Source organism: Bufo gargarizans, chromosome 3 (assembly GCF_014858855.1).
Source record: "Bufo gargarizans isolate SCDJY-AF-19 chromosome 3, ASM1485885v1, whole genome shotgun sequence".
NCBI lineage: Eukaryota > Metazoa > Chordata > Amphibia > Anura > Bufonidae > Bufo > Bufo gargarizans.
In genome coordinates this window covers 121,367,529-121,393,115 of record NC_058082.1, presented here as the reverse complement: position 1 = coordinate 121,393,115, position 25,587 = coordinate 121,367,529, and the positions used below count along the sequence as shown (strand labels likewise).

Sequence of the window (25,587 nt, the reverse complement as noted above, 5' to 3'; positions counted from 1 at the left end):
CCGGGGGATCCGACCAGAGCCTCGGACCTCTTACGGGCAGTTTCTTCCCTTCTGGACCGGGGGGGGGGGGGGGGTTATTACCCCCGTTCCTCCAGAGGAACAGGGCACAGGTTTTTATTCAAACCTGTTTGTGGTCCCAAAGAAAGAGGGGTCGGTGCATCCGATCCTGGACCTAAAACTGCTCAACAAATCTCTACGGGTGCAGAGATTTCGAATGGAATCCCTCCGTTCTGTTATTGTTTCTCTTCTTCCAGGGGAGTTCCTCGCGTCCGTGGACATCCAGGACGCTTATCTACATGTTCCAATCACAGAATCTCACCAACAATTCCTGCGCTTCGCCATTAGGGCTCGTCACGATCAGTTTGTCGCCCTTCCTTTCGGGTTGGCAACAGCCCCTCGGGTCTTTACCAAGATCCTGGCACCGATCATGGCGCTTCTTCGTACCAGGGGCATTCCTTTGCTGCCCTATCTGGACGATATCCTGCTAAAAGCCCACTCGCTTCCGCAGGCCGAGGACAGCGTCCGGATCACTGTTTAGACTCTGGAACAGTTCGCCTGGATAATCAATTTACCAAAGTCCCCTCTCCTCCCATCCCAGAAGCTCCCCTTTCCTGGGAATGATTTTGGACACCTTGTCTGCCAGAGTGTTCCTGCCACCCACCAAATCCTCCCAGATCCAGGGGGCAGTGTCGCATCTACTGCGCTCCCAGTTCCTCTTCATACGGGAATGCATGCGGGTCCTGGGTCTTATGGTAGCCTCTTTCGAGGCTGTTCCATATGCCCAGTTTCACACTCGCTTGTTACAACAGGAGATCCTTTCCCTCTGGGACAAAACCTCTCAGGGTCTAGACAATCGCATCCGCTTGTCTCAGCGGGTTCGGGCAGCTATCCATTGGTGGCTATCCCCATTGAACCTGAGGTCGGGGAGATCCTTTCTTCCCGACTGTCATCACCACCGATGCCAGCCTCCTGGGTTGGGGCGGCGTTCTCCAGTCACACACTGTTCAAGGAATTTGGTCGGCGGCAGAGTCTCGCCTTCCAATCAACATTCTGGAACTGAAGGCGATTTTCCACTCTCTCCCATTGGACCCCTCTCCTTGCGGGCCTCCCGGTGAGGATTCAGTCGGACAATGCCACGGCCGTGGTCTACATCAACCATCAGGGCGGGACCAGCAGCCGGATGGTGATGCAGGACGTGACGAGAATTCTGGCGTGGGCGGAGTCGCACGTTCTGGTGTTGTCAGCAGTTTACATTCCAGGAGTGGACAACTGGACAGCGGACTTTTTTAAGCCGCAACAAGGTGGATCCAGGCGAGTGGTCTCTGTATCCAGAAGTGTTTGAAGAAATCTGCCACAGATGGGGCCGTCCGGATGTGGACTTGATGGCGTCCAGGCTCAACAACAAGCTTCCAGTGTTGCTGGCTCACGCCCGAGAGCCGAAGGCGTACGGAGTGGACGCGCTGGTGTCTCTTGTGGCAGGACTTCAGCCTCCTCTATGTCTTCCCTCCATTTCCTCTCCTACCAAAGGGTCTACGCAAGATCGAGGTGGAAGGGATCCCGACCGTTCTCATCGCCCCAGAGTGGCCTGGTCGAGCGTGGTTTTCGGATGTGGCTCTGATGCTGGCGGACGCCCCATGGCCTCTTCCCGACAGACAGGACCTACTGTCTCAGGGCCCGCTCTTCCACCAGAATTTACGGTCTCTCCATTTAACGGCGTGGTTGTTGAAACCGCCATCCTGAAGAGGGGGTTCTCGGATTCAGTGATTAGGACCATGATCAGAGCGAGGAAGTCTTCTTCCTCCCGGATTTACCATCGTACCTGGGAGGCCTTCCTGTCCTTTTGTGAGAGTTCGGGGTTTCCTCCCCTTCGCTTTTCCATCCCGATGGTGCTGTCTTTTCTTCAGTCCGGGCTTGAGAAGGGACTGTCGCTTAGTTCCCTGAAAGGTCAGGTTTCGGCGCTGGCCGTCTTTTTTCAGAGGTCCCTTGCTCTTATGGGTCCTGTGAAGACCTTTCTTCAGGGGGTAGCACATTCGGTTCCTCCGTATGTTCCCCCTTTGCCTCCTTGGGATCTCAATTTGGTCCTGCGCGCTCTGCAGTCAGCCCCCTTCGAGTCTTTGAGGGAGGTCTCTCTGACTATTCTCACCTGGAAAGTGGTCTTCCTTGTGGCCATAACTTCCATCAGATGAGTGTCGGAGCTGGCCGCTCTTTCCTGTCAGGAGCTTTTTCTTGTTTTCCACCAGGATAAGGTTGTGCTCCGTCCGGTCCCCTCCTTTTTGCCCAAGGTGGTCTCTCCCTTCCACCTTATTGAGGATCTTGTCCTGCCTTCCTTTTTCCCTTCTCCGGCTAACCCCAAGTAACGCACTCTGCATTCCCTGGATGTCGTGCGGGCCCTGAAGGTGTATCTCGTGGCTACTGCTTCCGTCCGCCGTTCAGATTCCCTATTTGTGATTCCCGAGGGGCCTCGCAAGGGTCTGGCGGCCTCCAAGGTCACTGTAGCGCACTGGGTCCGCTCGGCTATTTCCGCGGCTTATCGCTCTCGTGGTAGAGTTCCCCCGGCTAGGATTACCGCTCACTCCACTAGGGCGGTAGGGGCTTCCTGGGCAAGACGCAATCGTGCCTCTGCGTCTCAGCTGTGTAAGGCGGCCACCTGGCCGTCCTTACATACCTTTATAAAGTTTTATCCGTTGCATTCACTGGCTTCGGCTAATGCTGTCTTTGGCCGCAGGGTCTTGCAGGCTGTGGTTCCTGTTTGACGATCCTCCGGGCGGTGCTGATATTTTTTCCCACCCCATGGACTGCTTTAAGACATCCCATGGTCTGTGTCCCCCAATGGAAAAAAGTACGAGAAAAGGAGATTTTTTGTGAAACTCACCTGTAAAATCTTTTTCTCGTCTTTTCCATTGGGGGACACAGCTCCCACCCATTCTGCCTGTTGCAGGAGGGGTCTTCAGTTCAGTTTCTGTTTATGGTTGGACCTTATGGCTTGGTCCGATGGTTTCCATAATTTTTTCTTTCTTGCTGCTCCTCCTACTGCTTGTGCAACGCCTGAGTTCCTCCTAGTGGAGTCGGGGGGTATAGCCCGAGGAGGAGGAGGAGCTCTTTTGTATTTGCATAGTGTCCCTCCTACTAATACCTCTAAGCTATACCCATGGTCTGTGTCCCCCAATGGAAAAGATGAGAAAAAGATTTTACAGGTGAGTTTCACAAAAAATCTCTTTATCCCAGTAGACTTTATATGTATACATATAGATATTTGCAGTCTGCAATTGTATTACCAGTTAGATTATATATGCTGTTTATGCATGAGTCTCTATATGTACATGTACTAATGGTCAGGTACTGGATGTGAGTTGGTTAGAAGAGCAGATCGAGTAGACTGTATATTGGTGAACTCTGGATATACTGTAGTGTATATACATACACATTATTAGCCACATTTGCTTAGCATCTAGGGTGGATAGGAACTGAGGTGGCTGTGTGTGGTGGTGTACTCTATGTATTGTGTTATCTGTATCTTTATGTATAATGTCCATTGCTTTGTCATCTCTATGTTATCAGTAAACTTTTTATATATAAGTATCTGTGAGGGTTGTGTGTTGCTCCTGGGATATATGAAGGACTGGAATAGGTGTAATTATACACAGAATCATCGGGTTCTATGGGAAACACTGGCAACATGCCTGGAATAGAATAGAAGAGATGGAAATCAGAGATATACATAAATCTCCATTTTCCAAGAAGCAAAAATGCCCTCTTCAGTAGCAATCAGTAAATTTTTCACACAGTAACTTAGGATATTTTAAAAAACATTCATAAAAACACACATACAATGATAAAGCAGTAAAAAGGGTTAAAGAAAGCCAATGTCTTCTACAGAAGAAAGTGGGTAAACATTCTTGTACATCATCTTGAGCAGTAAATATCTTACAAAGAGTAATCCGCAACACTTACCTGTTCGTTTGCTGGAGGACGGATTCCCACAATTTTTAAAAGTTTTTGGAACGTTTTGCTTTCCATGGCATCCTCATTGTCTTCAGTTAAAGGTACAAGAGGAACTGACTGAGAGGAGCCTGTAATGCAGACAAGTACTGTAATATTTAAATCGGCCAATAATTATTCCCAATGTTTACCATATCGTAACTGAGAACAGCTACTCTAAACAGTTATTCAAATCAAGAAAAAGATCCATAGCCATGACATTCCCATTAAAATCTCTTATTAATACAATATTAAAAATACCAAATACAGATAATATGATAAGAGGTAAATCTATATTCCTACCCTCGGATGTCCGGCAAGGTGCTTTAAATTGGATTTTTTTGTACTCACCGTAAAATCCTTTTCTCGTAGTAGGCATTGGGGGACACAGCACCATGGGTATACGTCCAACTACCACTAGGAGGTACTAGACACAAAAAGTGTTGGCTCCTGCCAGGTGGGCTATACCCTCTCCACAGGCACGAGGCTATTAAGTTTGTACCAAAAGCAGTAGGAGAGAGAAGAAAAGCAAGGAACCAACAACTCCCGTACCGGGAAAGATCAAGAGACCAGCTCGGAGAAGCGGAAGTAAAAACATAGGGTGGGATCTGTGTCCCCCAATGCCTACTACGAGAAAAGGATTTTACGGTGAGTACAAAAAAATCCAATTAACTCGTGCATGGCATTGGGGGACACAGCACCATGGGACGTCCCAAAGCAGTCCCCTCGGGTGGGAAAAGAACAGCCATGCCACTGGTTGGGCATACAGGTGCAGAACCATGTGACCCAACAGGAAAAAACACAGAATGGGCAAGAGGTTCCATTAACAAGGAAGAAACCTCAAGGAAGAAGCAGTGAAGACTGCCAGCACCCCAGGACAAATGCCTGGAAGAAAATCCCAAATGCAAGAAGGCGGCAAAAAGAAACACAGAGCTCAGCCAAGGGCTGGAGAAAAAATTAGGACAGCACCACGTGTTGGAACTACCTAACGCTCTAAATTGTCTCAGCTCCAAAGAGCGAAAAAACCTGTGGCCAACCCCTGACAGGGGAGAAAGGAAACAAGGAAGCACTGGAAGCCAAACAAGTGAGGGAAGCCATAGCAAGGCTCACATGTGAAGGGAGCAGGTCTCCCCTCACCGCAAGGCCAGGTGATTAAGTTAAGTGCCCTATTTAAAAGGTGAAAACCCAAGGCTGCTAGAGGAAACCGCCAACCCTTGGAGAAGGAGGGGGTTGTAGGTAAAGGCCAGGAAAAGAGAATGATAAGACCCGAGTCCCAAAAGCAGGAGACGAGGCTCGAGCCTCTGAAAACAAGATATCACTGTGAAGCGCAAGACCAGAGTAAACTCTGGGCATATGAAGTATCAGGGAAAAAAGGAACCAGATACAGGCCCAGGAAATCTCAGCAGGGACACACTGGACAGAGACATGTAGAAGGAGAGTACTCCAAACAGCCTAAGGAGGAAAGGTCCCTCCCGAAGGGGACCATACGGCAGAATTGTAAACCGTAGCACTAAACCACTCAATACCAGGTACTTGACGTGGGAGGATGGGAAGAGACACGAATCCCAAGAGGACCACAAGGCTATTGGAACCCATAAAGGGAACAATCAACCCAAGCTATGTGCCCCAACAAGGTAGAAGATCCAGTGGAGATCCCTGTTCTCCACCAGGAATGGGCCGCTCTGTAATAGGAAACAACGCGAGTACTCCTCTATAACATGGGGTAACGCGGAGCGCAGCATACCATAGTACCTTATAGAGATGGCAAGTGCAACCCTAGCACAAAGGCCAACAACCACCTGGCCATGGTGTAGGGAGTGTGGTTGTATGTGGACGACCCGCCGGATCAGAACAGATCAGCCATATACTGGAGGTACCAGAAGTAGCACTAGACCGACAAGGTGGGGGTTGGGCTAGCCCACCCCTGCCAGATATGGTAACCATGCACATGCTGAAGCAGGATGGCCTGTTGTAGGCGTGCCTTGAGAAGTACAAGGAGACCATTGAGCACGACAGTAACAGAGTGGCAGATGTATGGAAGAACCAAAAGGATGGAACCAACATCCGCAGCACAGATTAGAACCCGGGGGCAGAAAGCACCCAGTAATACAGAAACTGTATGGGCCACATGTTGCACCATAGGGCCTAGCACTTGGGGTACTACAAACACACGCCTAAAATATAGGTAAAGTGGCTGCATGTTGCCTTCTAAGGAGAGTGGAAACATAGCCACAGCATCTGGGAATGCGATAGCATTTGGAGGGTACAGGTACTCAACCTGCAAAGTAGAAATACAGCTGTGTAGTGCAGAGATACGACCAAACAGGTGTAATGGGTACAGCATCTGGAGATGGTAGAGGTACTACATTTAAGATCGGAGCAATGTGGCCGCATGGTGCACCCTAGAACCAGAGAGGCGCAACAGCACCGGGTTAGCAATGGAACCCAATTCCGCCCTGGAAGGGGAAAATATGGCCGCACGGTACCACAAAGAACAAGACAGGTGCACATTACAATCAAGTAGGTGCAATGGCAACTGAAGGAGGCCCTCTATTTCGCCTGAAAAAAAAGGGAAACAGGGCCGCATAGTACACCACAGAGCCAGACAGGTGTAATGGCTGCAGCATCAGAGACTGTGCCGGAACTCTACCTATGAAGGGAGTAAGATGGCTGTTTGGTGCACACTATGATGACGTAGGTGCAATGGCCATGGCAATTGGAGGAGGCCTCAATATCTCGTCCGGTAAGGGAGAGAAAAAATTGATTTTTTGTACTCACCATAAAATCCTTTTCTCGTAGTAGGCATTGGGGGACACAGCACCATGGGTATATGCCCAGCTGCCACTAGAAACAAAAAGTGTTGGCTCCTCCTAGGTGGGCTATACCCCTCTGCCAGAGCCGAGAGAGACCAGTCGGTACAAAAGCAGTAGGAACACCACACCTGAACCAAAAAGAAAAACCGAATGCCAACAAGTCTTCAACTGGGGAGACCCGACGACCACACAGGCAAACGCCGGGACCACAAACAAGAAGAAACTCAAGAAGGGTGGGATCTGTGTCCCCCAATGCCTACTACGAGAAAAGGATTTTACGGCGAGTACAAAAAATCAATTTTTCTCGTGCATGGCATTGGGGGACACAGCAGCATGGGACGTCCAAAAGCAGTCCCCGAGGGAGGGAAGCAAAAAACGCCATGCTGCAAATCTAAAGCACAGCTGCTTGCAGAACTTTGCGCCCCAGGCTGGCGTCAGCAAAAGCCAGAGAATGAATATGGTAAAACTTAGAGAAAGTGTGAACTGACGCCCAGGTGGCGGCCCTGCAGACCTGGGAAGCCGATGCCTGATGACACACCGCCCAGGAAGCCCCAACAGCCCTAGTCGAATGAGCGGTCAACCTGGAAGGGGAGCACAGCCCTTAGCGACATAGGCCTCCTTGACGGCCGACCGAACCCAGCGAGAGATGGTGGCCTTGGAGGCAGGCAAACCCTTACGAGGGCCCGCCGGGACCACAAAAAGAGAGTCTGAGCGACGGAAGGGTTCCGTGAGGCGAAGATACAGGCGAAGAGCCTGAACAACATCCAGGCAATGGAGGGATTTCTCCCTAGAGTGAGAAGGAAGGAAGGACGATTTCCTTATTAATATGAAACGAGGAGACCACCTTCGGGAGAAAGGAGGGAACTGGGCGCAAAACCACCTTGTCCTGATGGAACACCAGGAAAGGCGAACGGCAAGAAAGCGCCGCCAGTTCGGAGACCCGGCGGATAGAGGTGACTGCCACGAGGAAGGCCACCTTAAACGAGAAACGACAGATCTCTGCCAAGGGCTCGAAGGGTGAAGACTGAAGGGCGTCGAGGACAAGATTCAGATCCCACGGCTCCAGCGGAAAACGAAAGGGAGGGGCACGACGGGCAACACCCTGTAGAAAAGTCCTAACCTGAGCCCGCGAGGCCACAGGACGCTGGAAGAGGACCGACAGGGCCGAAATCTGCTTCCTGAGAGAAGCCAGGCGAAGACCCTTCTCAAAACCAGCCTGAAGAACGGCCAGAATGTTAGGGACGGAGAAGGCGAAAACGCCCGGACTGGCACCAGGCAAAATACGCTCTCCAGGTCCGGTAGTAAATGCGGGCTGACTGGGGTTTGCGAGCGTGAAGCATCGTTTGGATGACCGAATCCGAGGTCTCAACAGCCACGCCGTCAAACGAAGCTGAGGTAACCAGATCTGCGTACCATGCTCTGAGGGACCAATCCGGAGCCACCAGGATCGCCGGAACACGGGCTGCCTTGAGACGCTTGAGTACTCGGGGCAGGAGAGGAATGGGGGCAAACAGTTACAGAAGGTCGAACTGAGACCAAACCAGAACCAGGTAGTCGACCGCGAGAGCTTGAAGGTCCCTGGATCACGCGACATCGCGTCTCAACCACAGGCTCCCGCGCTAAGAGATCAACGTTTGGAGTCCCCCAACGGTGACAAAGTTGGAGGAACACTTCTGGGTGGAGAGACCATTCGCCTGGGTCGACGAGCTGACGACTGAGGAAGTCTGCCACCCAATTGTCGACCCCGGAAATGTGTACAGCGGAGAGGACGGGGACATGCCTCTCCGCCCACCTCAGGATATGGGAGGCTTCCTTTAGGGCCATCACACTCCTGGTGCCCTCTTGGTGGTTCAGATAGGCCACGGCGGTGGAACTGTCCGTCTGAACCCGGAGCGGGAGACCACGGAGACGTGGGGTCCAGTCCGGAGTTCGAGAACATTGATCTACAGGGAAGACTCCTGAGCAGACCAAAGACCCTGGACAGTGAGGGACTCGAAGACCGCCAACTGGGGGGAAGGAAGGACCGGCCCAGGGACACCGTCCGAGGATTCAGCCACCAGGAGAGATCCTGGCGAAGCTGGAGGGGGGAGAGACAAGTCTAGGCCTGCCGGGGACATGTCCCACCTGGATAGGATGAACAGCTGAAGGTCCCGGGAGTGGACTTGGGAATGGCTTCGAATGAGGCCACCATCCTCCCCAAGACACGCATACACATCCTGATGGTCAGAGAGGACGGGCCACGGAGACGAGTTACCCCTGCCTAAAGAGAGGCAATTTTTTCCAGGGGAAGGAACACCCTGCCCAATGCCCAGAAAGAGCATCCTCCAACATGGGACGAGAGAGGACTTGGAGTGGTTGATGAGCCACCCGAACTTGGCAAGAGCCGAGAGGGTGATGTGTAAGCTGGAAAGGTTGTCCTCCAATGACGGGGCCCGAATCAGAAGGTCGTCCAGGTAAGACACCAAGGCGATCCCCCTGGCACAGAGAAGGGCCACAAGAGGCACTAGCACCTTGGTGAAAACCCTTGAAGCGAAGGCCAGGCCGAAGGGCAGGGCGACAAACTGAAAATGAAGAGAATCCACCGCGAAGCAAAGGAACTTTTGATGGGAGAGGGCAATGGGGACGTGCAGATAAGCGTCCTGGATGTCGATGGACGACAGGAACTCGTCCGCCTCCAAGGAGGCGATCACCGACCGGAGGGATTCCATACGAAAATGATGGACCCGGACAAAGTGATTGAGCGCCTTCAGGTCCAGTATTGGACGGAGTGAACCGTAAACAGATTAGAGTAGAAACCCTGAAAGCGTTCTGACTCCGGAACCGGAACGATGACCCCTAGAGAGCGAAGTGAACGAATGGCCTGAAAAAAAAAAAAATCTTCTGCCCCGGCGGGAGACCTGGGAGGCGACATGAGGAAGAACCGTCCCGACGGAATATCGGAAAATTCGATCTTGTATCCGGAGGTAACCACCTCCAGAACCCAAGCGTCTTCCACACTTGCTTGCCAGACATTCTGAAAGGCGAGAGCAGGTGCCCTCCCACCTTGACCAAGGCATGTGGAAGGAGGCTTAGCGGACTGGGGGCGAGCAGGTTTGGGCTTGGCCTTAAAGGAAGGCCTGGTTGACTTCTTGTCTGAGCGGGCAGAAGGGGCCCGAAAGGAACGAAAGGACTGCGCCGAAGAGGACGACCCAGGGAAGCGACGGCGGCGAGGCTGGTTCTGGGGAAGAAGAGAACTCTTACCGCCAGTGGCCTCAGAGATGAGCTCCTCCAAACGCTTCCCAAAGAGCTTTACACCAAGAAAGGGAAGGGAAATTGAAGTCTTCTTGGAGGTGGAATCCGCCGCCCAAGAACGAAGCCAGACAGTGCGGAGGATAGCCACAGAGTTAGCGGCCGCACGGCCGGAGCAGCGGGCCGATTCCATAGAGGCATCGCAAAGAAACTTGGATGCCTGGTAAATTTGAGAAGCAAGCACCGCCAAATCCCCCTGGACCGAGTCTGGAGGTAAGGCGCTCAGATAGAGCAGGCCTTAGCCACCCAGGAGGCGGCAAACGCCGGACGGATGGCGGCACCCGCTGCCACGAAAACAGACTTGGCCAAAGAATCGACCTGTTTGTCAGCGGGATCCGACAAGGAAGCCGCGTCAGCCAGGGAAAGGGTAGTAGCTTTCGCCAAGCGAGCAACCTGAGGGTCTACCATCCAGAGATTGACGGATTCCTCAGAAAAGGGATAAGGGACATCAGAAGCCTTGGTAAGGTGAAGGTGCCGTCAAGGTGACGCCACTCCTTAGCCAGAAGTGCGTCAAGATCCTCGTGATTCGGGAACACCACAGTGGACCGTTTAGAACGGCGGAAGGACACCTGACTCCTGGGAGGAGGAAGAAGGCTCGTCCTGCACATGGAGCGCGTCCCGGACGGCTTTGATGAGCTCCTGTATGGCCGCAGACATCGCCGAGCACCGCTCCGATTCAGAATCAGAGGAGTCCCCAGGAGCGGCAGAAGAAATCTCGCCTGTCTCAGACTTATCCGGGGAATGGACCGAGGAAGCTGAGGAAGAGCGGGAGCCAGCCGAGATCGTACGAGGTCTTTTGCGGGACCGCGTGCCAGAGCGAGAACATACGTGCCCAGCGGGGGAATGCCTACCAGAGGCGGCCGCAATCTGAGGCAGACGGTCCAAGGACTGCTCCAGGGATTGGGAGAGGCTGGCGAGGTTACCTATGGCTTGGGACAGGGTATCAGCCCATTCCGGAAGAACTGACAAAGAGGGGGCCGCAGGGGGCGGGCCTGGGGTTGAGGTACTGTGCGCAGAGAGAGGTAGACTGGCCGCATGGGAACTTCCTATTACACATGGAACAGGCATAGTGAGTAGAAATGGCGGCAGGGGGGGTGGGGTCCTGACCAGAGGAAGACATGAGGGCGGAGAGTGGAGCCTGCAAAGAAAAAAAAGTCAGCCAAAGGCTGCCTACCAGACCCAATGGTGCTGTGTCCAGACAGAGAACCGATCGCAGGAAAGGATGCAAGATGGCAACCAGCAGAGACTGCAGGAAGGAAGGAGCAGGCAGAAAAAAGGAACGCCCGCCCCCCAGCAGCCCGCGCTGATACAGGGTTGGGTGAGAAGCAGGCGCCGCCCAGGGCTCCACCCACAGAAGGAGGGTGAAAGGAGAAAAAACCCGGGAAGCAGGGAGAACGGGGAGCTCCACCCCACATGACCAGCGGGCCTAGCCGGCCGAAAAAGCCCGGGTCTAGAGTGAAACTTGCGGCCGAAAACTGATGCCCGCAATCGCGGTGACGCCCGAAGGCAGGAGCAGAAGCGCAGACACAGCGCCGATGCGGGGAGGCCCGGAACAGGCCAGGTAGGTGCAGAAAATAACCCCGTCAGTGCGGGAAGGCTCCGAACGCCGCGATAACGGCCGCCTTAAAGGGCCAGGCCTAGGAAAAACATGTGCCCCCAGCAGGAGTCCCGGCCCAAAAATAACCCCCCTGGAGGTGAGAAGTGCCACAGGCAGTGCCCCCTTGGACAACAGCAACTCTAAGGGGAAGGAGGGAAGGGGGGAGGGGACTACAGGATCCCCGGAATGGATCCGGATCCCTACTCACCTTCCGACGTCTTCAGGCGCAGCAATGACCACCCCCTCGGCAGACTCAACACGGGAGCCGTGGGTTCACCGGAATTCAACTGTGGAAGCAGATCAAGCGGGGACTGGGTGGCTGCCAGGTACCCAAGTACGTGCCCGCAGGGGGGCAACTAAAGTGGAACACGATGGAGCCACCCCTGCAGCAGGCCGAAACCTGCAGATAAAAAAATAAAAAATAAAAATCGAATTAGCAGGATGACCTGCGAAAAAAGATAGCAGGTCATGTCTGCCTCCTACGGACACTAGAACTAGACTGGTCTCTCTCGGCTCTGGCAGAGGGGTATAGCCCACCTGGGAGGAGCCAACACTTTGTTTCTAGTGGCAGCTGGGCATATACCCATGGTGCTGTGTCCCCCAATGCCAAGCACGAGAAATGCCACATGGTACACCATAAAGCCAGACAGGAGTAACGGCTACAGCATCCGGAGATGGTGCAGGTACTCTACCTATGAAGGGATCAAGGTGGCAGCTTGGTGCCCACTAGAGGCAGGTCTACAGCAATTGAAAGTGGCCTCTATATCTCGCCCGTAGGGAAAAATGTTGCCGCATGGAACACAATAGAGCCCGCCAGGGGTATTGGCTACAGCAAGGGAGCAAAGTGGCTGGGAACAGTAAGGTGCAATTGCTACGGCAATTGAAGGTGGCCTGCATATCTCGCCCGGAAGGGAGAAAAAGTGCCGCATGGAACATCATAGAGCCAGCCAGGAGTAATGGCTTCAGCATCTGGAGTAGGTGTAGGTACTCTACCTATGAAAAGGAGCAAGGCGGCTGGAAACAGACGGCTATAATAGCTTTTTACTCACCAACCTACAGGAGCCGTTTGCCTGGGGTAACAGCTTGCCTAGAACAGGAACCCCCTGTAATGAGGTAGAGTGGCGAACAACAGCACCAGGATGGGGACCCGGTGGAAACACTTAAATGTGTAGAGCATAGCCCCTGGAACGAACCAAGAAGGCTTGTCAGGTACAGCCTATGGCAGTGGTGCAGGTACCCACCTGTTAAGAAGGCGTATGTACAGAGACACCACGTAGGTGACTCAGTATGCTAAACACTGGGACGGCTGCCTTACCTGTGCAGTCAGGGGAGCGCCATCCGAAAATCCACTAGAGGGGATACCAACCCTGGGTAGGAGAGGCTCCTCAGTGCACGTTAGTCTTGACGCCTGGGGAAGGGCGGATCAGGGCAAACGGAGCAACTGGGAGCCGGGAACAGGCCATGGAAGATGAGGCCTAGTCCCGGCAGAAGCCTGGGACTAAAGTAGCGGGGAAGCCCGGGGAGAAGACTGTGTGGCCAAGGAGGAGAGAAAAAAACCAACCAGGGTGGGGGTTTAAGAGAAAGGAGGGGAAACAAGAACATAAACCCCCCCCCCTCACCCCCACCAAGAAAAAAAAAAAGGGGGGGGGGGGGGGTTGGCTTGGAGGAAGATGGAGGCTTCCCAGGACCCCCAGCTAGGGTGGATCCCACCCCCCTGGCCACAGGAGGGAACCTAACCCTGGGGCAGGGGAATACTCACCATCCGATGTCTTCGGGCGCCGCAGGGTCACTCCTTCAGCAGACTCAACACGTGAACCGTGGGAATGGCGGCAAGCCACTGCGGATGCAGTCTGTGGGGACTGGGTGACCGGCGATGGTATAGAAGTACGTGCCCGCAAAGGGGGGGGGGGGGCAACTAAAGTGGAACATGATGGAGCCCCAGCCTGCAGCAGGTATAACTGTGGAGATCACCGAGACCTGCAGAAGAGAGAAGAAAAAGAAAAACAGCAGGACCTGCAAAAAAAGCAGGACAGGTCTGCCTCCTACGGACACTAAACTAAAACTGAATAGCCTCGTGCCTGTGGAGAGGGTATAGCCCACCTGGGAGGAGCCAACACTTTTTGTGTCTAGTGCCTCCTAGTGGTAGTTGGACGTATACCCATGGTGCTGTGTTCCCCAATGCCATGCATGAGAAATTGTTAATATATCAAAAATCTATTGTCTGTAAGGCCGAAATTTGCACATGCTAATTATCTCACTAGGCTGGAACAATAAAGGCAATGCATAACCATTACCCTTATTGTTCCAGCCTAGTGAGATAATTAGCATGTAGCAGATTGACATAAAATGGATTTTTCTTTTTTGCTTTTGTAGTGACACGTGATGCATTTTCCAAACCCTGAATATCCCCCTTACGTTTTGTCTCCTCTATTCTCCCTACAGAATATGCTTGTGTACCCATTATTTTCTTAATACCTTTATAATCCTGGCTACATCCTGTAATAAAAGGGATTGGTAGGGGTGCTAAGTATCAGACTGTTTCAGGTTCCTGTGGCAGTGGTGAAGCAGAAACAAACACGGTGTAGCTTCTGTGGCTGGCGCACTAAAACTCAGCTCCCATTCACTAAAAGTGCCGGACTTAACACTTCAAAATTTTAGTGGTTAATGTGGAAACATACACTGTAGCGTCCAAATGATGTTAAACCTGCTTAAGATGGATGAATACAACACACGTATTAGGCAGTGCTACAAAGGATTATTGTTGTAGGACCATTTTTACAGATTAAGTAAATTACGTTATTCTAGAAACAGCCAATTAAAACTATATTGTGAAAATAAAATGATTTGGAAGCATCCTATTAGCTGCTCATACACTCACCGTCCTCTTCTCGGTCATCAGCGGTCCGATTTAAACAGTTCTGAAGCCACACAACAGGGGGTGACAAACCTATTGATCACAAAGCAAAACTTTTGAAGGCGATCATATGAAAAAATCCTGACGGATATTAAGAACAGAAGCTGCTCTGTTACTATTGGAAATTTAAACTTATTATACAGCATTTGAGATATCCATCTGTAAAACATATGTTGTACACAGTGGGAAAAACACTGTACATACTAATTACACAAATTTGAATGACAAAGAATGTTTTTTTTCCCCCTGGGATTAGTAAGCCTGTCTAAGTGACTCCATACAGTTGTCACCATTTCACTTTCCATGCTCACTTCTTTCTCTAGCAGCACTGTGGCTTAGAATCACGGCATATGAAGCCACAATTTCTTAACTAGTTTATAAAACAGGCATCCTCAAACTCTGGCCCTCCAGCTGTTGTAAAACTACAACTCCCACAATGCCCTGCTATAGGCTGATACCTGTAGGCTGTTCGGGCATGCTGGGAGTTGTAGTTTTGCAACAGCTGGAGGGCAGCAGTTTGAGGATGCCTGTTATAAAAGAAATTCAAAATAAAATGGCAGATATACTGGTAATTTACAACCGGGTTATTTCCTGCATTTCAGCACATTTCTGGTTACTGCTTTAAAATGTAGTCACCTTCTTCATGTAAACTCCGTAAGATGGTTTGTATCTTCTTATCCACAAACAATGCACTAATCCTGCCCGTTTTCTCTTTTGGTATATGTTCCAACTTTGTGTGCTCCTCCTCATCACTTTCATAATCATCTTCTTCCTCTTCATCATCTTCAATATCTACATCTCTCCCATCAACACCAAGATCATTCAGGAAATCCTCTTCAGACTAACAAACGTACAAAACAAATATAAATCTTACACATCACTTTGCTCATGATTTTCAAACGAGATTTTACAGTACAATTTTTTTTTCTTCTTCATTTCATGTTTAATGGGAGTCTGTCATCACAGTTTCACCTTTTTAACCCTTCCCATTGCTTTCTAGCAGCATTACAGTTGATAAAAACGTTACCTTTATAAGCAATCCTGGACATCTTAGTAGGATATGCAAATAAGGGCTCGCAAGTGCCCAAGGGCGGCGTCAACCTCGTAGGTGCCCAGGCAGCTCTGCCTCATCGTCGCTTCCCCCCGCCCAGTCTTTTCCTCTGCCCGCCCATCTTTCTTCTTCTGTCGCCGAGATCCCACGCCTGCATGCCGAGTCCGTCAGCCGGCGCATGCGCACTGCGATGTCTATTCCTCGTATGGCATCACAGTAATTAATGCACATGCGCCGGCTAACGGCGAGTTAGCCGGCGCATGCACATTAATTACTGTGATGCCGTACCAGGAATGGACATCGCAGTGTGCATGCGCCGGCTGACGGACTCAGTGCACACGCAGGCGCGGGATCTTGGCGCGAGAAGTAGTAAGAAGATGGGAAGGCAGAGTGAAAGACTGGGCGGGGGGGAAGCGACGATAAGGCAGAGCTACTATGGGAAGGGTTAAAAAGGGGAAAATGATGACAGACTCCCTTTAACGGACATAAAAGGAGAGAAGAAAAAAAAAAAAAAAAAAAAAAAAAAAGGACACTCCACTTACTATGCCTGAAGATTTTCCTTTTCTCCTCCTCTTCTTATAAAGCTCTTTCCGGTCAGACACTAATCCCATGCTTATTAGTTTTTCTACGATTCTAGCTTTGGAGCGCTTAGCTGTGACATGTTTCATTATATTTCCTAATATATCTGCAAAAGAACAAACAATATAACCAAATTGGTTAAAAGGACAATACACATCACCCGAGGTCTAATTGCCGTATCCAAAAGTTTGATGGGACTGTCCAACATTATTCAACAAAAATCCAAGGCAACGAAGACTGCAACAAAAGGTGGATGTTTATTAAAAAGGACATCTGTCAGCAGATTTGTACCTATGAAACTGGCTGACCTGTTACATGTGCGCTTGGCAGCTGAAGACATCTGTGTTGGTCCCATGTTCATATGTGTCTGCATTGCTGAGAAAATATAATATATGCAAATGAGCATCTAGGAGCAATGAGGGGGTTTAGTTACACCTATAGGCTCTGCTCTCTCTACAACTGCTGAGCCCTCTGCACTTTCACTGACAGGGCCAGGCAGCGTAGACGTCATCACACATGGCCCTGTCAAAGTGCAGAGGGTTCGTCAATTGCAGAGAGCGCCAAGCCTCTAGGTGTAAAGGCAACACCCCCGTTGTTCCTAAAAGCTCATTTGTGTGCGTGTGTGTATATTATTTTTATATATATATATATATATATATATATATATATATATATATATATATACACATAATACACACATATACATATATACATACACACCCACATCATTTTCTCAGCAATGCGGGCACATATGAACATGGGACCAACACAGATGTCTTCAGCTGCCAAGTGCACATGGTACCGCTCAGCCAGTGTCATAGGTACAAATCTGCTGACAGATGCCCTTTCATTTATCCAAAATAATTTAGAAAAATCCAACGTTTCATCATGCAGGGCTTTTTTTCCATGCCAAAAACATCATCTTTTTTATTTGAAAAAGGCCCTGCATGGCTGAAAAACTTAGGACTCATTCAGACCACTGTGCAGTCTTTTGCACTCCGCAAATTGCGGATCTGCAAAACACAAATACCACCCGTGTGCGTTCTTTCATTTGCGGAACAGAACGGGGAGCCCATTATAGAAATGCCTATTCTTGTCCGCTATTGGAATTGGATATCTTTTTTGCGGGGCCTCGGATGTGGACAGAATTGAAATGAATGGGTCCGCACCCGTTCTGCAAAATTGCGGAACGGATGAGGACCCATTCATACGGTTGTGTGAATGAGCCCTTACCTGTTTGGATTTGAGTGCAGCTCAGTGGAATGATAGACCATGCAGTACAGAGGAGGGCAAGTTGTGCATGGAATCTTCATATCTAAGTTCAAAGCACAGCCAGGTGGCCAGGAGCAGAAGAATGGAAAAGCAGCTCTAAATTGGCTCATTGACTAAGGATTTTGGGGCTTACTAATCATAAAGTGACAGCATATACCAGCAATATGCCATAATTTAATAATATGGGAGTAACCCTTTGAATCACATCCAAAATGTGTTTATTCATACAAGATGAAACTGCATCTTTAAAATGTGCGTGACGTACCATCAGTCTCTTGAAACTCTTCAAAAAGCCGCTGTAGTTCGATCTCTTGGTCTTCAGTCCAGAGCACAATTCGAGTTCCTTTACTGAAATAATTTGGACAATCAAATTTTTTTTATTGAGGCAAGACAATAATGAACATATAGCTCCCCAAAATCTTCAGCTATAGCTAATGAATGTCCACATATTCACTAAGGCTGGGTCTACACGTCGACCTTGGATCGCAGTACCCTGCTGCACTTAGATCCTTGGTGGCATGACAACTATTGTGCCCAAGATCGCTGTGTAGCCCTAGCCTTATACTTACAAAAATAAAAATGTCGGTCACTATGTAATGCAATTTCAATTTCCAGTATTGCATGTGAATACTCCATGGAAATGTACAGCACAATCTGCATAAAACTAGAATATACTGTATTACATATGTAAACACTAGCCAAAGTCCAGTTTCAGTGGGCTTTTAAGTTGGTCTGTGAAAAACTCACATCTCTTTTTTAAAATCCTTGACACTATTAGCAAGACCCATCTGCACAAGATGGTTAATAATTTGCTTCCGAGTCCGAGTTCCAGGCTTCAGATTGGCCAAAATATTATCTACCACATCAACACCTGAAAGATATGGACATTACTCATGTTATTCCAGCTGCCAATACTAAACAGAAATATACATCATACTAGGTTAGGTTGGATTTATAAGTTAGTTCACATAAACATGATTAACCAAGAGCAATTTGGCGATTATGATTACATTCAAAAATATGAACCTAGACCATCTTCCAGGCCAATTATCAGGAATGCTTGCTGCGGATAACTGGCACATATCATCATGCAACACATCAGGCAATAAATGAGCAAACGCTCATTTGTTTGCCAACTTTCATCAGCATAATAATCAGGCAGCACATCTCTTTATAATCAGGGATGTGCAGCTAATAATTCATAGAACTGAATAAGGGAGGAACAACTGCAGTCACAACTGTCCCTCCTCCTAATAGGACAGTGCAAATGAACACATATGGACATGTCTATTGTCTATTGTCCATTGGCGTTCATCCTGCTCCAACATCAAGCATTCTAATAGGGGGACAAACTACAGCAGAAAACACTGCTGTGGAAAAATCATGACAAAATCTTGTGTTGCAAGGCCAGCAATGGAGATCTGCTGCATAAACTGACATGCTGCACATCTGCAATCAGCACTTTATGCCAATTTATGCAGATTATTTTTTTTTCTCTCTGTGTGGTTAAAAGTTCTTAAAATTCATACTACAGCCACAGTGTTGATGTGATGTCTTTACTGCAACTAGGTGTATTAACCACTTCCCATCTGGGCCATTTGCCCCCTTCCTGACCAGGCCTAATTTTGCAAAACTGACATACCTCACTTCATGTGGTAATAACTTTGGAACGCCTTTATTTATCCAAGTCATTCAGAGATTGTTTTCTCGTGACACATTGTACTTCATGATAGTCATAAATTTGAGTCAAAATATTTCACCTTTATTTATGAAAACATCCCAAATTTACCCAAAAATTTTAAAAAATTCGCAATCTTCTAAATTTCAATTTCTCTGCTTTTAAAACAGAAAGTGATACCTCATAAAATATTTATTATTTAACATTCCCCATATGTCTACTTTGTGTTGGCATCATTTTGGAAATGTCATTTTATTTTTTTAGGACGTTAGAAGGCTTAGAAGTTTAGAAGAAATTCTTCAAATTTTTAAGAAAATTGCCAAAACCCACTTTATAAGGACCAGTTCAGGTCTGAAGTCACTTTGTGGGGCCTACATAGTGGATACCCCCATAAATGACCCCATTGTAGAAACTACACCCCTCAAGTTACTCAAAACTGATTTTACAAACTTTGTTAACCCTTTATGCGTTCTACAAGAATTAAAGGAAAATGGAGATCAAATTTTTAAATTTCACTTTTTGGGCAGATTTTCCATTTTAATCCAATTTTTTCTTTAACACATCGATGGTTAACAGCCAAACAAAACTCAATATTTATTACCCAGATTCTGCGGTTTACAGAAACACCCCACATGTGGTCATAAACTGCTGTATGGGCACACGGCAGGGCGCAGAAGAAAAGGAACTCCACATGGTTTTTAGATGCCATGTCCCATTTAAAGCCCCCTGATGCACCCTTACAGTAGAAACTCCCTAGAAGTGACCCCATTTTGGAAATTAGGGGATAAGGTGCCAGTTTTATTAGTACTATTTTTGGGTACATATGATTTTTTGATCATTCATTATAACACTTTATGGGGCAAGGTGACCAAAAAATTGGTTGTTTTAGCACAGTTTCTATTTATTTATTTTTACAGCGTTCACCTGAGGGGTTCAGTCAAGTGACATTTTTATAGAGCAGATTGTTACGGACGTGGCGATACCTAATGTGTATACTTTTTCTCATTTATTAAAGTTATACACAATAATAGCATTTTTGAAACAAAAAAAATTATGTTTTAATGTGTCCATGTTCTGATAGCTATAGTTTTTTTTATTTTTTGAGAGATTTTCTTATGTAGGGGTTCATTTTTTGCGGGATGAGGTGACGGTTTTATTGGTACCATTTTGTGGGACATACGCATTTTTGATCACTAGGTGTTGCACCTTTTGTGATGCAAGGTGACAAAAATTGCTTGTTTTGACACAGTTTTTTTTACGGTGTTCACCCGAGGGGTTAGCTCATGTGATATTTTTATAGAGCTGGTTTTTACGGACGTGGCAATACCAAATATGTCTATTTTATTTTTTCTATTTTTAATTTTAATTTTTTTTATTCCTTACTTGGGAACCTTTTTTTTTTTTACATGTGAAACGTTTTTTTATTTTATTTTTTTCAACCCTTTATTTATTTTTATTTTATTTTACACTTTTCGTCCCCCATAAGGTCATACAAGACCTCTGGGGGACATTTGCTTCACTTTTTCTTTTTTTTTTTCACAGTTGATTTCTCCTGTAACTGCGGCTGACATAGTAGCCTCAGTTACAGAAGAAATGCACCCCCCAGAGAGGCGTGATTCTGTGCTGTACAGCCTCAGAGCAGGGCTGATCGAGGTCTCTGTAAGACCTCACACAGCTCCTGCACGCTCGCTGTGTCTGCAGCGATCCGGAAGGCATGGACACCTGGGCACTGTCCCTGCCTTCTCTCTGGGTTGCCCTGCTGTCACTGACAGCGGGCAACCCGATCAGCAGCTGCACGATTAGCGTGCAGCTGCTATTTCTGAAAGGACGTTTTAAAACGTGCTTTCAGAAATAGAGGTCCACCCATAGGACGTTTATATCCTATGGGCGGACTTAAAGCGGTTAAAAAAAAAAAAAAAAAAAAAAAAGCCTAGCGCAATGAAATGGCGCGGCAGTACTGGAATCACTAGCTAAGCAATACTATATTTATTATTTTAGACCATTTCCAGTTTCTTTTTTTCGCTGAAACCAGACAACCCTATTAATGGTATGCAGAGAGGACAGGTTGGATTACACCTGCCCATACCTGACCTAATCACTGACAGTTATTCTATGGATGATTAAATTGTTCATATGAATTTAGCCACAATTAAAATAACCCAAGCTTCCTTTAACAAAAACTACTTTGGAATGCTTACCTTCAACCTCTTTATATTGCAAGTACAGGCTTTGTAGCTCTTCTTCCTCCTGTGGTGTCCATTTTATACGTTTACGACCTACATCACTGTAAGAAAATATTCATCAGTAAGGAATGCCATGTATTCCACTGTTCTCTAATTACTGAACCAATTTCTCACCTCTCTTCCTCCCCACGTTTTTGGTAGCCCTCAGTTATTTCTCTTATAACGTTGGTATTTTTCCAGAATAGCAGCTCCACATAGGCTTTGTTGTTTGTAGCAGCAAGTACAAAGAACTTATTAATAATGTACTTGGAAAAAGCTACCAGCTCCTGGAAAATAAAAAATGCATATTATTACTGCTGTACTGGGACAGAAGCAGTTTCATGATGTTTTTTTCAAGATCTACTGCATGTTCAAGTGTATTTAGTGTTTTATTTTTTACTGATTCAAGGGTAACTAAACCTTTGTTCAAAAAAATAAAATACAAAAAAGTGTCAGAAGTGCTGCTCGGGGTGCTCTGCCACTTAGGGTTGCATTGGGACTGCCATTTCTGTGAAATAGGGATCCATACTCAACACTATGGAAAAGCCAAGGAGAACCAATGCCAATTTGTTTTTTTTAAAGGTTTAAGTACCACTTGAAACAAATTAAAGGGCACCTCCAGTGAAAAATCAGAACTTCAAAGTGTTCTCATGCACAGTACCTTGTGAGGTCTTTCCCTTCCAAGATTTGGTACTTGAGCTGGACACAACTGCTTCCTAAATTAGGAGGTTGCTATCAGTATCTCCCATGTCACAGATTCAGATGCAGCCTTGTAACCAATTTTTACAAGCCTGCTAGCTCCCATCAAACTTTCCACTCTTCTGTGTTAACACACGCGGCTTGTAAATTAACTCTCTTTCCCAAAAAAGAAAGAAATCTGAGCCACCAGATATAAGGTAGCTATCCTATAAGTCAGTATTCAACCTTTTAAACAGGCCTTGAGACATAATTTAGGATTATGGCTAGACTCCAGACTTCTCATCCGTGCAGATCACAGACCTAACAACCTGGTGAGGGGCCTCTTTCAGGATCCAGGGGGGTACCATTTCTCCTTGTGGACATTACCTGGCCTACAAGACTCCTTATGCCTATGAGGTGCACTCCATAAGGAGAAACAGTACCCCCCCAGATACACAGTGCTGAGGCTTATGTAATTTATTTTAAGCACTCATGTAGTGCTGCTATATTCCGCAGCGATTTACAGACATTAGCATCACAGTGCCCCCAGTGGGGCTCACAATCTAAGTTCCCTATCAGTATGTCCTTGCGGCATGGGAGGAAACTGGAGAACCTAAAGGAAACCCAAGCAAAACATGGAAAGAACATACAAACTCCATGCAGATGTAATCACATGACTTTACTAACCTGAGAGAGTTCCCTTTATACTAGGGATCGACCGATATTGATTTTTTAGGGCTGATACAGATAATTTGTGAACTTTCAGGCCGATAGCCAATAATTTATACCGATATTCTGGGAATTTTCAAAAAAAAAAAAAAAAATTCCTACACAAATCTGCTGAAAATTAATGTTTATTGTTAATGTGTAATTTTTTTTTTGTAAATCTTTCTTTTTCATTTATACTTAATATTTTGATGTTTTATTTATATTTTTGTAACTTTTTTTTAACTAACTTTTAGCCCCCTTAGGGACTAGAACCCTTCTCCTATTCACCTTGATAGAGATCTATCAGGGTGAATAGGAGCTCACACTGTCCCTGCTGCTCTGTGCTTTGTGCACACAGTAGCATGGAGCTTACCATGGCAGCCAGGGCTTCAATAGCGTCCTGGCTGCCATGGTAACCGATACTGGGGCGGGGGTGGGGGCGCACTGCGCCACCAATGCTTAATACTGGGGGAGCTTGGGATGGAGGGGGGGGGGGGGGGGAGGCGCGCACTGCGCCAACAATGTCTAATACTGGGGTTTGGGGGGACTGCACCACCAATGTCTATCACTGGGCTTGGAAGGGGGGTGCACTGCGCCACCAATGAAGATTAATCTCTCATTCTGAGCAGTAGCTGCGATCCGCGGCACCTGAGGGGTTAACTACCGCAGATCGCAGCTACAGCTTATAGAGGTCGGGAGCCGGGTATGTGATCCTGCAGCTCCCGCCTCCTGTATATGAATAAATGAGAGATTAATCTTCATTGGTGGCGCAGTGGCCACAGCCCCTCCCCTTCTTTTGTCCCCTGTCCTTTCATTGGCGGCAGCAGCAGAAGCACAGGGGGAGGAGACACTGCTTCCTTCTCCCCTGTGCTGCTAAGGGGAACACTGAGATCGCTGACAGCAGCGCGATCTGTGTTCCCCATACGCTATCGGAATATCGGCAAAATAGATGCCGATACCGATAGCGGTCAAAATCCTCAATATCGGCCGATAATATCGGTAAAACCGATAATTGGTCGATCCCTACTTTATACAGCTTGCAACTCCCTGTTCAAGTGATTTTCAGCCCTCTCTCTCATAACAGGAAGAAAGGGCTGCAGTAATTCGAGACATTTCCTACTCTGCCAGATACTTAAATTAATGGAGTATGCAGTCTGCCTGCATGCAAGTAAATTAAGCTACCAAACAGCATAGAGCACTCACTTCATAGTAACATAGTAGATAAGGCTAAAAAAAAAACACATTTGTCCATCCAGTTCAGATACTTGAATTTACATCCACAGGGGCATAGCCAAAGAGGGTTTTAATTGGATCAATAACACATTTACTGAACTCTGAGTAAAAGTAACTATCCATCTTCCAACACGGCCGCTGATGCATGCGCTAATTAGCCAAGCCGTGCGCAGTGTTACTCTATGGGGGCTGCTGATGGACTACTCTAGTCAAATTCCCCTCCATCAGCAGCCATGTTAAGGGAAGAATTGTTACATTCACACAGAAGCCGACTGTCAGCACAAGGGGCCAGTGTTGCTATAAAGGGGACAGCAGCAAAGATGCTCTTGTTCCAGCCTACCAGAAAGTCGATGATGGTGCTGGTTCTAGCACATTTCTAAAATTAAACATAAATTATCCAACCCCTTTAAACCTTATTGAACAAGCCCTTTTGAATAGCTGCAGTATATAAGAAAGGAAAGAACAAGAAAAACACTAGATTGAAATTTAGATGATTGATTAAAGCAGGTTATGGCACACATGGCTTACAGTGTTCACTAAACATTATGATGCAGAGTTGGACAGAGTCTTCAATTCTCCTACCTTGTAGGCACTAGCAGCTGGATCACTGAGAATACGATTAAAAATGCAAAAAACTGAAAGTTGAAAAAGAAATGCCTCCATTTTCAGATCATACGCAATTCGGTGTAACATTTTCACCGCACAGTGATTAGTGTGCGCGCTATTATGCTGATAGTTCTTTAGGAGAGCAACATAGGTCTTCACCACATTGGCGTTAGCAAACCTAAAAAAACAGTCACAAGAAAACCTTGTAATAACAAAAAACACACATTTTCTTTGAAGAGACAAAAGAGAACATTTAAACAAACACAACACTGTTAAACCAGGCAGAATACCTTGCTAAATGTAATAATAGTTTTCACTTTGACCGATCCACTGCTTCATTCTGGAGTAAGAGTACTTTTAATCCGTATGCAAATGAATAGTTAAAAAGGCTTTTTCGAGAAGGTATCAGTATATGATCGATAGGAGTCCCACACCGATCACTGGCACTCGCAGTAGCGTTGAGGCCATCTTGCAAGCTTTTCCTAGTTCGTGTGACATCACATTAATTGGTCATGTGGCCTAGACACCGCTCAGCACCATTTAAGTGAATCGGAAAGAGCTGCAATACCAAGCACAGCTGCTATACAATGGATGGTTGTGTGCTTTGTGAGCTGAGAGAAGGCCACAGCACTCACAGGCGTGCCTGTGCCACCTAAAACAGCTCATCAGATACTGATGACCTATCCAGGTATAGGGGACACAGGACAATGTGACCTATCCAGGTATCATCCCTTAAAAAAACTCAAGAAAGAGATTTTACAAGGGGGTCACAGGACAATGGGTATAGAAACTGCCACTAGAAGGCCGACACAAAGCCAAAAAAGTATTAGTACCTGCTAGCTATACCCCCTCGAACCAAAGAGGGCTAAACAGTCTGTACACCAGCAATAGAAGCAGTAAAGAGAAGCCAAGTAGAAAAAAGCCTGAGACGGGATGGAAACTAAGAACTGACAACTCGTACAGCGAACCA

General features: G+C 47.5%; 1 protein-coding gene across 2 annotated transcripts in view; it reads right to left on the bottom strand.

Moving 5' to 3' along the window:
* Positions 1-25,587, bottom strand: part of TIMELESS (timeless circadian regulator) — a 174,670-nt gene that overhangs the window by 25,839 nt on the left and 123,244 nt on the right. For both annotated transcript variants that reach the window (XM_044287534.1, XM_044287535.1), the window contains 9 exons: positions 24,594-24,795; positions 21,528-21,679; positions 21,369-21,454; positions 18,240-18,363; positions 17,758-17,840; positions 16,184-16,326; positions 15,227-15,431; positions 14,555-14,623; positions 3,952-4,070 (listed from right to left, as the gene is read on the bottom strand). In XM_044287534.1, the coding sequence (XP_044143469.1) occupies positions 3,952-4,070; positions 14,555-14,623; positions 15,227-15,431; positions 16,184-16,326; positions 17,758-17,840; positions 18,240-18,363; positions 21,369-21,454; positions 21,528-21,679; positions 24,594-24,795 (1,183 nt within the window). The remainder of the gene's footprint in view (positions 1-3,951; positions 4,071-14,554; positions 14,624-15,226; positions 15,432-16,183; positions 16,327-17,757; positions 17,841-18,239; positions 18,364-21,368; positions 21,455-21,527; positions 21,680-24,593; positions 24,796-25,587) is intronic.